General features: G+C 41.4%; 1 protein-coding gene across 2 annotated transcripts in view; it reads right to left on the reverse strand.

Moving 5' to 3' along the window:
- Positions 1 to 10,219, reverse strand: part of IL31RA (interleukin 31 receptor A) — a 32,365-nt gene extending 22,146 nt beyond the window's left edge. Inside the window, exons 1-4 of one of the 2 annotated variants that reach the window (XM_061372081.1) lie at positions 10,080 to 10,209; positions 8,016 to 8,121; positions 1,058 to 1,139; positions 24 to 320 (exon numbers count right to left, since the gene is read on the reverse strand). In XM_061372081.1, coding sequence (XP_061228065.1) covers positions 24 to 320; positions 1,058 to 1,109 — 349 coding nt within the window. In that variant the 5' untranslated portion in view covers positions 1,110 to 1,139; positions 8,016 to 8,121; positions 10,080 to 10,209. Of the gene's footprint in view, positions 1 to 23; positions 321 to 1,057; positions 1,140 to 8,015; positions 8,122 to 10,079 lie in introns of both variants that reach the window. The other variant, XM_061372080.1, reaches the window with a different exon arrangement.
- Positions 10,220 to 12,649: the final 2,430 nt, after the last annotated feature.

Here is a 12,649-nt window from a genome sequence, read left to right on the forward strand (position 1 = left end):
ATTTTTTTGGCTTTTCTACTTACAGCCAGATTTAACTTCCATGTGAACCAAAAGCTGTTCCTCGCCCAAGTGCTTAATGAAACATTTCACATGAGCTTTGCTGTAAGTGAAATTATGGATGGTTACACTAGACACAGTCTCGTTCACAATGTTATAGTTTTCCTCAGTGATCAATTCATGATTCAATTTCCAGATGATATGGCTTGCATTCCTGTGAGATGTGTAGTGTTTTCCGAGAACACAAAATAGTTTCAGGGTGGATCCTCTTTCAATTTCAGGAGCTGAAGGGAAAATATCAGCATCCCCGACAGAGTTTTCATCTAAAAGCAAAATCGAAGAAATCACATAACCTAATTTCTTTTAAAATACTAATGGAAAAAAAGATAACTTACTTTGTTGTCTACAGATCACTTAATTAGATTTTTTTCCATATGGAGTTCAAATAAAATGCTCAGTCACTTGAATCAGATATCGCTGCTTGGAAAGTCAGCTCATATTAATTACTGTATTACCATAGGCACTATATAAGAATGATGTTTCTATCCCATCTAGATCAGATCACTCACAACTAGCCACACAAACATGCACTCCAGCAGAAGGAGAGTAATATGAGAGCAAAAGAGAGTGTGGAACTACCTGATCTTACAACTTCAGCAGTTACCTGTCATCTTAAACTGGCTATGGAACTATCACATAAAAAAACCCAACAACAGTCACACATTGTTAGGTGACTTTTTAGATCAGGAATGAGAACATTAAAGTAATTGCATGAATCTCTGAATAGGTAATACCTTTTTTTTAATACTTTCAACACAAAAGAAAACAAACACAGGCTATCATGGCTACAATTAACATTCCACAAGCATAAGTTAAGGCTACCATAAATAAATCTTTTTCTATATACTGTACACTACTAAGCCAATCACCTACCAACTTCTATTTTTAAAATACTTTTTCCTTGTTTTCAGAATTCTTTGAAACGTCATGTGGAGAAGGTCACCCTTTGGAAAACTTTCTTATGGCAAGGCAGATGCTAACTAACACTCAAGTTACATACCTGCTATAGAGCTGCACAGCAGGACGAACATCAGAATCGCACAGCTGAACATTTCCTTTTCAGTAACTATGGGCAGGAAATGCTGTCATAAAATAAAAAACAATATACTTGAATTAGGGTGCCCCCTAATACTTTATTAGCATTTGTATAAGAGTTAGCAATGCTATTCAGCATTTCTCACATACATTCAAGTCAAGTATTGCTTTGTCTATTACTTTCTTGCACAATGGGAGAAGTTTGATGCAATTTTCCTCAGGTCAGCATATACGTTTTGTATAAAGAGAGAGGCAACTACACCTGAAATCCTTCTGAGGGCAATCCAATCCACCAAAGTAATTTGCCTTCCAAGGACCATGTAAAGAATTTGTAAGAAATACATCTACATCCACTTGAAATCCAGCCTGCCTAGCCATCTCCTGAGCAGTCGCTTAGCAGAGTGAACTCTCTGAAAAAGGAAGGCTGTTGCAGGAGAAGGATTGATCCTTATCTCTTGTGCATCACCACCCTATAAAATAATTGTTCAGGAAGTGGGCAACAGTTCCAGTCATCAGCCACCCAAGAGAGGGTGAATGTACATTTTTATCCCAGCTAAGTGTCCCAGGCACTGGACTTGAGGAACACCCTGCAAAGACAAGGGAAGACACCTCTCTTTGGCTTTTTCTTTGAAGTTGAACTGCTGTGCAGCCAAAAAACCCACAAAACTCTGGGGAAGAAGGAAAAACACAAAATAAAATTGTTTCTTCTAAAGGAAGAGTTGAATCTAGAGTCCTAGGGTGAAAATGACAGCAGCCAAACATCTCCCCTTGCCCTAAGTGCTGCTGTCATCATTCAAACGATCACAGAGTGGTTGAGATTGGAAAGGACCTCTGGAGGTCACCTGGTCCCGCCACTCTGTCCACGCACAGCCACCCACAGCCAGGAACATGTCCAGATGGCTCTTGAAGTTCTCCAAGGAGGGGAAGTCCACAAACTCTCTGGTCCACCTGCTCCTGTGCTCAGCCACCTTCACAGTGAAAACGTGTTTCCTGATGATTAGAGGGACTCTTCTATGTTTCAGTTTGTGCCCACTGCCTGTTGCTCTGCCACTGGGTGTCACTAGAAAGAGCCTGGCTCTCTCCTCTTGCACCCTCCCTTCAGCCATTAATGAGATCCCCCTGATCCTTCTCATTCTTGCTGAATGGTCCCAGTTCCCTTAGCCTTTTTCCAAAATGACAGATGCTCCAATCCCTTAATCGTCATTGCAGCTGTTCACTGTACTCTCTCTACTATGTCCGTATCTCTCTTGCACCAGGGAGCCCCACATCTGGACACAGTACTCCAACCGTGGCCTCACCAGTGCTGAGCAGATGGGAAGGGTCACCTCTGTTTACCTGCTGGTTACTCTCCTGCTGCAGCCCAGGATACCAGTAGCTTTCTTTGCCACAAGGGCACATCACTGGCTCATGTTCTACCTGGTGTCCACCAGGACCCACAGGGCAAAGCTGCCCTCCTACAGACACCTGTACTGATGTCTGAGGTTGATCCTCCCCAGGTGCTGGGTTTGGTAGTTCTCTTTGATAAGGTTCCTGGCACCCCACTTCTCCAGCTTGCCAAGGTCCCTCTGGATGGCAGCACAACACTGGGCATACCAGCCACCCCTCCCAGCTTGGTGTCATCAGCAATCTTGCTGAGGGCATGTTCTGCCCTATCATCCAGATCGTTAGTGGTGATAAACAGGACGGGATCCAGTGCTGACCCCTGGCATACACCACTAGTCACTGGTCTCCAACCAGACTTCGTGTCACTGATAACTGCCCTTCCGGGCCCATTTGTTCAGCCAGTTTTCAACCCACCTCACTGTCTGTTCATCCAGCCCAGCTTGTCTCTAACAATTCCTGTCTGCAAAGTGGCCCAACTCCAACATGAAGGGCAGAATGTATTGCAACCCAGACTACTCCTTTGGCAAGTAATTAGGAGATCTGCCTGTGGAAAACAGAGGTTCCAGATCCCCTTTAGCAGATAAGGGCCTAAGGGTCCAGTATTCCTACTTACTGGACAAGTAGCTCTACCATGCTCATAGCAAAAGCAGACATTACTATTGCTGCAGTCTGTTAGGGTCCCTGTTTCACATTAGGATTTCAGATTCACTTGAGGAACTGCTGGGATTTCAGTTCTCCATGCAAACCTGTATCTCAGGGGGGCTCCAGGTAGGAAGCAAGTGCTAACTCCCTAGAACAGGCATACCAGCAGCTTTCAGACCAAACAACGTAGGACAGGTTCAGACAATGCTAGGAAGCAGGTGTGCACCAGGTCACTGTTCGGGACACAGATCTATAGGTGGGATGTAGACAGAAGGGTTTTACTCTTTACTTGACACCTTATGGTCCCTTGCACAAAAACTTCCTGGTTTTGCTACCAGATAAAGTATTATGGTAACCTGAAAGAGAAAACCGTAACAAAAAAATTGTTTTGTGCTCAGTTTCTGCCAGAACTTATCTTAAGCATTGTTTTCAGACTCTCTCAGGAACCGTTTGATAACCTTTGAGGTTATGACAGTGCAAAACAGAGGAAAAAAATATGAAAAGGACACATGGGATAACAAGATAAATGAAAGAGGAGTTTGCCCAGTGACACGCTCCTCAAATTCATCTGCAACAAGACATGTACCACAGCAAGAAACAAAGCAATTACAAAAGAGAACATATTGCAGCTTTACCTAGGGTAAAGTCTTGTTCTCAATGCAGTAAAGACAAATTACACTGTTGATGGCAATAAATACAAAGAACCTTAAGAAATTGTTCCTGTATTCTGCATGAGGAGGTGCAGAACTAAAAACAGATGCAGATTTTAAAATACTAAGCTATTTTAAAATTTCAGAATAAACATAGTCCATAGCAATGCTGATGAGATACTAGAAGTTCCACTCTGTTAAAGCTAAGGGTGTATTTTGTAAGCACTAAAGCATGCAATTATTATATTTTTTTAAGTTTAAGAAAGATATCAAAGTGAAAAAATCAGTCCCAAAGCCATGGCTATAAGAAAAGTATTTTCCATTCAAAACCAGAGAAAAGTCGTAATTATGAACCTTAAAAAGGCTTTGTCAGCTTCACAGGAACACACACCAATGGTTGGTATACAGCTGTGGTGAACACCGATGTAGCCAGTACTTCATTAGCTAGGAAACCAGTAGTTAAGAAAATCAACACGCCTGGAAGATAATTACCAGCAGCAACAAAAGCAAGTAAAATAACCAAGAGCGCTACAAGATTATCTGCCTAAGCAAAACTACCTTGCCTAAGCAAAACTTTGACAGGATGAGTCAAAGAAAAACCTAAAGAGTTATAAATCCTACACTGGCATAAGCACTTCTTTTAAAACTTAAAAAAGTAAATAATCATATTAGTCAACTAAAATGTTTTTACAACAGCTCTATAAATAAGGCTTTAATCTTGGAGCATACATTCATTCATGAGCATACCAAATCTTCTGTGTTCCATGTAAAGATTAGTGTATATGTAATTGTTTAAAGGAAAGAGCTTAAGGCACTTAATATAAATAACAAAGCCCTATTCTTTCTTTCCCATAGGCTTAACTGCTAGCAACATGTAATAAAAGCTCACTGAGTATTCAGTATTGTAAAGACCTTGTGAAATAAAACCAGTAGTTCAAAACAGAGATTTTCCACTTGTCTGCACCAACCATGGGAATACAAGGCTTACATGTTATGGTCGTGTCTAGTTAAAGCATTTCCCCTAGTGACTGACTCCTTCCTTAGATTCACTGAACAGAACTACACACTAACAAAAAACAGTAAAAAGCTAACATAGATTAGATAACAGAATGTCAAGAAACAACCGCTTCCAGGTCATACAGGCAGCAGCATAATTTCAAATATATGAAACTATAAAAGAATTGAGCAAAAAGAGAGAAAAGCAATGTCATCACAGAGCAGCTGTCAATACTGAACATGATTACACTGCTCTAAGTGCTAACAGCTTTTCCTACTTCATGGACTACTAAAAAAGAAAAGAAAAAATCAGCTAATGGGTCATTGATTTTTTACAGCCCAGGAAAAAAAATCAATTTACAAAACATTTCTAATAAAATTGACAGACCATTTCAATAGACAATCCACTGGAAAAAAAAAAAGAAAAAGCAGCTATGATTTGACACAGACATGACTTTATCTGGGAGCAGCTGCACTCCGTCTGGAAATTAAATTATCGTATAGATCTTTCCTGAGGGTTTGTCAGAAAAGCGAAGAGACAGCACGAGCAGAACCATGATGCTGGTTAGATCATAGAACACTTCAAAGGTGCAAAAAATCTAGGAGGGAGATGAAGAACAATCTGCTAAATATTATTTAAAAAAAAAAAAAGAAAAGAAAAAGGAAACGCCTGTTGAGTTTATCACTTCCCACTGTTTGTCTTTGCTTACAACTTGGCAAAGCTCTAGCAGTTTCTGCTGATGCTCTGCATATGCTGGTTCACTATTTTTGAGAGGACATGAAACAGAAGAAGCTGCATTTCAGCTGAAATAGTTCAGCTGTTTCTAAGAATAATGAAAGTACTTTTTTTATCATATTCCTTTGACTAGATCCAACAATCCCACAAGCTATTTTAGCCACGAATTGAAACTCAGACGCACTGGGAAATCATAAAAACATTGTTTTAATTATGCATGTGCCAAAAACAGCACACACCATCACATTTTCCACCACATCAGAGCACAGCACTAAAAGATCAGGCATGGCAAATCTGGCATGCAGATTACAAGCCCTTGAAAAATTCTAGTTCCACATGCTCACCAGAAACCTTAATCAGCCAAAGATTCCATCCACATTCAGTGAACGGTCCTCATCCTTTTCTCCTTCCTTTTGCTCCTCTAATGTGCATCACACCATAGAGTCACTTCCACTTGCCAAAAGTGGAGAAACAGGATAGGGGGAGAGAGACCTTCATCATGTTTCTTCCCAACTGACCTGATGCTATGTTGCACCTCCTTCCACTTTCTCCAATACCAATTAGTGCCATTTATTTGGCATGCTAGCTGCTATTTACTATACGTCATGATAGTAACACAGCAGGTTACAACCCTGCCCATGTCTGACATGGTTGTCATTATACTGGTACGTGACTAAATCACTTTTGGGCTCTTCACTTGAAAAACTGCACATGTAAAAGTGTTGAAACACACAACATCCCTGAGTGAAACTCACATCATAAATTCAGAAGCGCTTCACTTAAAAATAACTATAAAAGCTAAATTCTAAAGTTTAAGCACATACCATGAACAGAACTGTGGTCTTCAGCTATTAAAAAAAAAAAAAAAAAAACAACAAAACCTGATTCACCAAAGCCAGATTTCTTGCAGGAAGGGGCAATCTCAATGAAGGTCTCACTAGATAAATAAAAAATTGTGTAACATTGCTGGTGAAACAAGGCTTGCTTAATACCAAAACCTCCAATTTTCCATTTTCACTTTGAAATTTAGGTTGCTTGAAAGAGCTATGGTCTAAAAATTTAAATAAGTTAGTGGAAAAAATTACCCAAAGTATTTTTTCTCCATGTTGTATTTAGGATTATTTCTTAATTCTCCCCCATTTAGGGACAGGAACGCTTTTTCCAGTCAGATCCAATTACAAGATTGGTTTTAACTACACAAACACATACTTCTGCATGCTGTGTGGCTGTTACACCAATAATAAAGAACACAGTACATCTATGAATGGAAAGGCAGTATGCCTTTAGCCTTTATAAAACATAAGCACAGTGATCTTCAAGAATTTCTAACATCTTTGCTGGAACCTGACAGGGCATCCTTTCCTACTAAGTCTGACACTCTTCTACGAACTGTGAGAGAAGAAAGGCACTGAATAGTCATTGCTGTCTTTTATTTAGGCTTAAGCAGCAATGGCTACTGCTCTGCCATGCCAGCTACCACACGGAGGGACAGACCTTACCCTATATGAGATCAGCCAATGCTGAACGCCAGAAGCCCTAGCCTGCACTCTGCCCCACTGGGACACCTGACCACGAAGTTATAGGCAGATGCAACTGGAAAAGCCATAACCATCAGTCTTCAGAACTCCAAGGTACAAATTAAACAGTGCTTACACAAATCTTAGAGGAAAAGGCATATAGTGAGACATGTAGGGATAGGACCAGGGGCATGGCTTTAAACTGAAAAAGGGCAGATTTAGATTAGATATCTGGAAGAAGTTCTTCCCTGTGAGTGTGCTGAGCCGCTGGCCCAGGTTTCTCAAAGAAGGTGTGGCTGTTCCATCCCTGGCAGTGTTCAAGGCTAGGTTGGACGGGGCTTGGAGCAACCTGGTCTAGTTGCAGGTGTCCCTGCCTATGGCAGGAGGTTGGAACCAGACTATCTTTAAAGTCCCTTGCAACCCAAACCATTCTGTGATTCTATGAAAGAGAATATATCAGGCTAATGATCCAAATATGAACTTCAGTCTCATTCCCAGACAACAGGGTGTAGAAACATCAGCTTCCAGGATTGGTCAGGGTTCCATCAAGAGTGAGTCCCAGTGAGCAACAGAAGAGGAAATCAGAGATTTGTCTACATAGGTCAGAAAAGAGAATGATGTGTAAACTTACTGGAGGAAGCAACAGATGTGAGAAAGAGCTCATGGCTTTTACCATCTCTCAAATCCCTATAAATCACACACTGACAAATTTATCCATGAGAAAAATGACAGACACTGTAGCAAAAGATCTGAGCACACTGGTTTCATAATCCTTACTTATGAAGTCCTAACCAAGTCCTTAACTGAGCTAAAAATACTCATCTGAACATTATACCAGGATGAATAAAATTGAGATTTTAACATTTAAATAGAACTTGATCCAAACAAACATTTTCTTTTTAAAAATAAACCCTATTTAAATGAGAAATTATGACAGCACAACTTAAAACATGCTATCATAAATCTACTAAAATCACTTAAATCAAATTAAATACATACTTATTAAGAAAACAGAAACCACTAAGCTTATGGACACATCTGAAGGAGCAGCGTGGAGCAGAGCCTCTCAAAATGCTGTGCCAACTTTTGACCACAGAACCTTGTTCTAAAAATGCAACAGTGGGGAAAGAAATGAAATAAATAAAGGCTGTATTCATCAAGTTCAATGACTTGTTAATACAAAAGCTGCAAATCAACTCAAAACTGAAAAGGCAGGAAAGTCATTTTCTTCTTTCAGTCTCTAAACACACACACAAAAAATAAATAGACACAAAAGGATAAGATACTTTTGTTCTAAAATCCTGAAGGACAGTGATCAGGAAAGGTCAGTTCAGTTAATAACCGCTCATAACACTTATTCTGTTTAGCATACCCTGGAGTTACAGAAGCAAAACATTTCTTGATAAACCCTTTCTTTTGTTATAGAACAATATTTAATACTTAGTAGCATATGACCATTAAATACATTTTAATATAAAATGCTGTACATGGGAATTTAAGTACAATTTTTGCCTAAATGCAGCTTGATACTAATTCAGAAAAATAATCTTTATTTAGTAGACAGAATTCATTATTCTCTAAACCAGCATAATAAATAAGCCTCTAAATATATCTTAAGGATTAAAATGCTCACCTAGATGCAAAAGCTGCAAAGTAAGTATTTGTTTACTAATTCATGTATTAGACCTCAAAATTAAAAAAAAAAAAAAAGGGGGGGGAAAGGCTTAAAGTTACAAACACAAACCAAGATTTAATTTTTATGTATTGGTCACTCTTCTCAACTACATGACTATATCTGATTTGATATGCTCACTGAAAGAAAGGCTAGGCTATCCATACCACCAGAAACAAATGCTGGTGAGACTACCAGAAAGAACTGCAGCTCTCATAGCGGCACTGTCATTCCTTGCTCTGCTTTCACTGAGAAAGAACAGCCAAGCTGGGGCTTACAGCCTTCGTCTCAGGCTCAGCATTTGAGGGAATACAAAGTCTATTTTGGCTACAAGAGTCTACTTTGGGAGATAATTCTGCGTCAGACTGTCATGGTCTACCAGACTGGGTATTTTTAACCTGAAGTTTGTGCAGTATAAACACCTGTCAGAAATCCAAAGGAAGATTTTTTGTGCTGCTTTAGAGCAGTATTTCACCTTGTCCAGCCTTGCCTCTTAAACTAAGACCGGTTCCAGATGTTCCAGGGCAAAACACATACCAGCTTAAACAACATTACCAAACTGTGTTTCACAAGAAGGCAAATAAAATCTTGCCTGGCTGAAACTGTTCAGTTATAGCCCCAAAACACAGAATGTAATTGTAACCCCTGTCTCTACACTTAACACTGGAGTGCTGCAAGTGTCACAAGAACTCAGACAGGAATGCAGGTAGGTAATCCTGTGCTCTCAACAGGCACAAGAAGGAAAGAGTATAACCTCACTCCCATACTTTCTTACCACTCAGAAAAATGACTGTGATCTTGCAGCTTAACTGTACCCATAACAGGCCATTCTGAAAAGCGAGATTTAACCATATATTCCAGAAGACATTATAAACTCAGACTCCTTACAGACTCAGCCACCAGGGACTTTTGCATTTATAATGCTACTACCTCATTTGCTCATTTTTATGAGTTAATCTGCAACATAAACAACTCCTACACAGCATTTCAGCTTATATCTCCACCGTTAGAAGCTTACTTACACTCCCACTATCAAATATGTTTCTCCATATTAACCTCAACCTTATATAAACATAAAGGTTATATATTGAGTCCTTTTATAAAAGATGGATTTACATTTCTTTTGGCTATTTTTTTATATTCTCTCTCTTTTTTAAGGTTCTCCTGTATTTCACACCCCTCCTGAAGTGCAGACACAATATCTGAGTAGTCAGAGCTAGATCTACAAAGTGAGCTACACACTCCATTGCATTAATGCAGTGAATGTGCAACATGACAGGGAAGCCTCTGCAGAGCTAACCTTCACCTATTCCTCACCACCTTTCACTGCTGGATGCTAAACACCTCATGTACTTCATTACAGGAATGTAAGATCACTATCAGACACTTACCTCCTATCCTATTACTCTAAGCAGAACATTAGCCCCTTTTTTTCAGCAGCAGAAGACACGGTCATCTAAAATGGTCTTTACATTTCTACTTTCCCAGAGTTTTTTGTCCTGATGAGCATCCTCTGGATTCTCTGATTCCAAATGTATGTGTCTTGGTGTTGACCTGCAGAAGAGAAATGCCATATCACCCTGCTAATTCAGATCATTTCATAAAGGTTATACATCCTGGTTTTCTTTTGCTTATGGCCTATACTGTAAACTTTATGAACAATAATTTTACATCTTAGTCAAAACTGCTAGCTGGCACTGCCTGTGAAACCAGGCTCCATGGAACCTACTAAAACCAGCTGTGTTTTGAGATCTCCCAGTAGAGCATTTTTTAGTTGAAAATGTTCCCTACAAGTACCAAATAATGCAAAAAATTACCAGACTTACCTGCTTATTATAGAAAAATCAAGATCTTTATCATTCAGTACTGCAACCTCTATGATATAAACCCAAAGCTTTTTTTTTGGTCCCTGTTTTTATCCCTTCTGAGACCTGTCTTGTTACTGATTAGCCTCTGTCTAACAGAAAAATTTGAACTGACCATTCTGCTCTTCTGCGCAATACATGGAGCTTTGTTAAAGCATAAAAACATTCTCTTGCCCAGTGTCTCAATCCACAGAGACAGGCTAGAATCTGGATTTCAACTATTCTAGACAATCACCTTCAAAAGACCAGTAACACAGTGGATTACAGATAAGAAGTTCCTCGCAGCTTCCTCAACTTAAGCATGAGCGCAGGTAGGTGATATTCATGACAGATGTGTACAGACGGATAACATAAAATAGTATCTTTCCAGGAGGCACAAGCAGGATGGGGACAGTGTTATTTAAATCTGATATGCCACTTTGAGAAGATGTGAGTGAAATCAAACAACTTAAGCAGCCAGCAGTTAGGAAAGCGCTTTTCCTGCCTTCGATGACTGCATATATTGCAAAACTTTTAACAACTAAGCCTTAGCGCTGCACACACAAAGAAAACCACCGCCAAGCATCTGTATCACGTTCTTCCCCCAAAAGAGACAACTGCAAACAGATAAAATAGGAAGTTTCAATTCTGTCTCATGGACTCGAAAGAAAGAAACTGAAAGGAGTCGCTTGGTCCGCAGTCACAGAAGCATGCACTGCCTCAAGCGTGGGATGAACATCTGAAGGGATGTGAAGGCAAGGATCATCCCCGCTGGTAAGGATCCACTCCAGTAACACTCCGTGCAAGAACATCACGCTTTCCCACGCTCAGTATTGTCAAAAAATGCGCAGAGGTACCTCTGCTAATAAACACACAAACACACAAACGGACCTTCCACTTACGGCAGCAGCAGAGCGATGTCTCAGGACCACCAACACAACCAAATAGGAAGTCACCGCGCAAGTCACGCTTGTTACCGTAGTGTGAAAGACGCAAACCCCCGCCCCGGCGCCAGGGCCCGCGGTGTCAGCCTGCCCCCAGCTCCCCCCGCCCTGCCCGCCCTGCCCGCCTTGCCCTGCTCCCGAAGGCGGCCGCCGGGCGGGGCTGAGGGGGGAGCACGGCCCCTCCCGTCCCGCGCAGCCACCGCTGAGGGACCCGCGGGGACCGAGTGGCGACGCCTGCGCCGCGACGCTCTCTGCAGCGCCCGGGCCCGGCCCGCCGCCTCCCGCCCTCCGCGGCCACCTCCCCTGCCAGCCGGGGCGGCGGGCGGGGCGGTGACAGCCGCCGGGGCCGGGTGACGCCAGGGTGCCGGCCAGGGGGTCGCGGAGTGCGCTGGCATGGAAAAGACCTTAAAGCTCATCCAGTCCCAACCCCCTGCCATGGGCAGCGACACCTTGCACTAGAGCAGGATCCTCAGAGCCTCATCCAGCCCGGCCTTGAGCACTGCCAGGGATGGGGCAGCCACAGCTTCTCTGGGCAACCTGTGCCAGCGCCTCAGCACCCTCACAGGGAAGAACTTCCCGCCTAGCACCTAACCTAAATGTCCCTCTTTCCGTTTAAAGACATGGGGAGGGCACATTGGTACAACCCCCCCAGTACTTCACAGGGCACTAAGTGTCAGCTACATAACTACAGAGCAACACTGCAGATTGCTCTATTGGCAGATGAGCCAATACAACATGCCATTAAATTCCATGAATGTGCACCATGAAGCAAGTGTATTGGGCAACAGCTGTCACCAAGGGGCACTCACACGTGTGCACCTCATGTATTATTTAGAGCATCAGCACTGAGGGAAACAAATGGACTCATGATCCCTTTTAAAGCTAACAAACGTACACAATTATTGACTTAAGAGAACAATGAGCTATCAACAACATAAAAAGGAACAAAAGGAATGAGAATTAGAAAGAATGTTGCAATTAAGAGAGATATTGAGGTGCTAGTACATGAAAATTCAAGGTTTCCAGTAACAAGCCTTTTACTGAGCACTGACCATACTTTCTAAGCAAACACTCCTCAAGAACACATCCTGCATTTTAATATCTTAATCAATATAAATGTCACCCAGATGCCTTGGCCCCAGTTCAGGAAGAGATCCATAAGACACAATGAAT

The sequence above is a fragment of the Neopsephotus bourkii genome, unplaced genomic scaffold (assembly GCF_033783945.1).
Source record: "Neopsephotus bourkii isolate Nb327-2 ecotype Australia unplaced genomic scaffold, CSIRO-AGI_Nbou_v1 NB_1594, whole genome shotgun sequence".
Taxonomy (NCBI): domain Eukaryota; kingdom Metazoa; phylum Chordata; class Aves; order Psittaciformes; family Psittacidae; genus Neopsephotus; species Neopsephotus bourkii.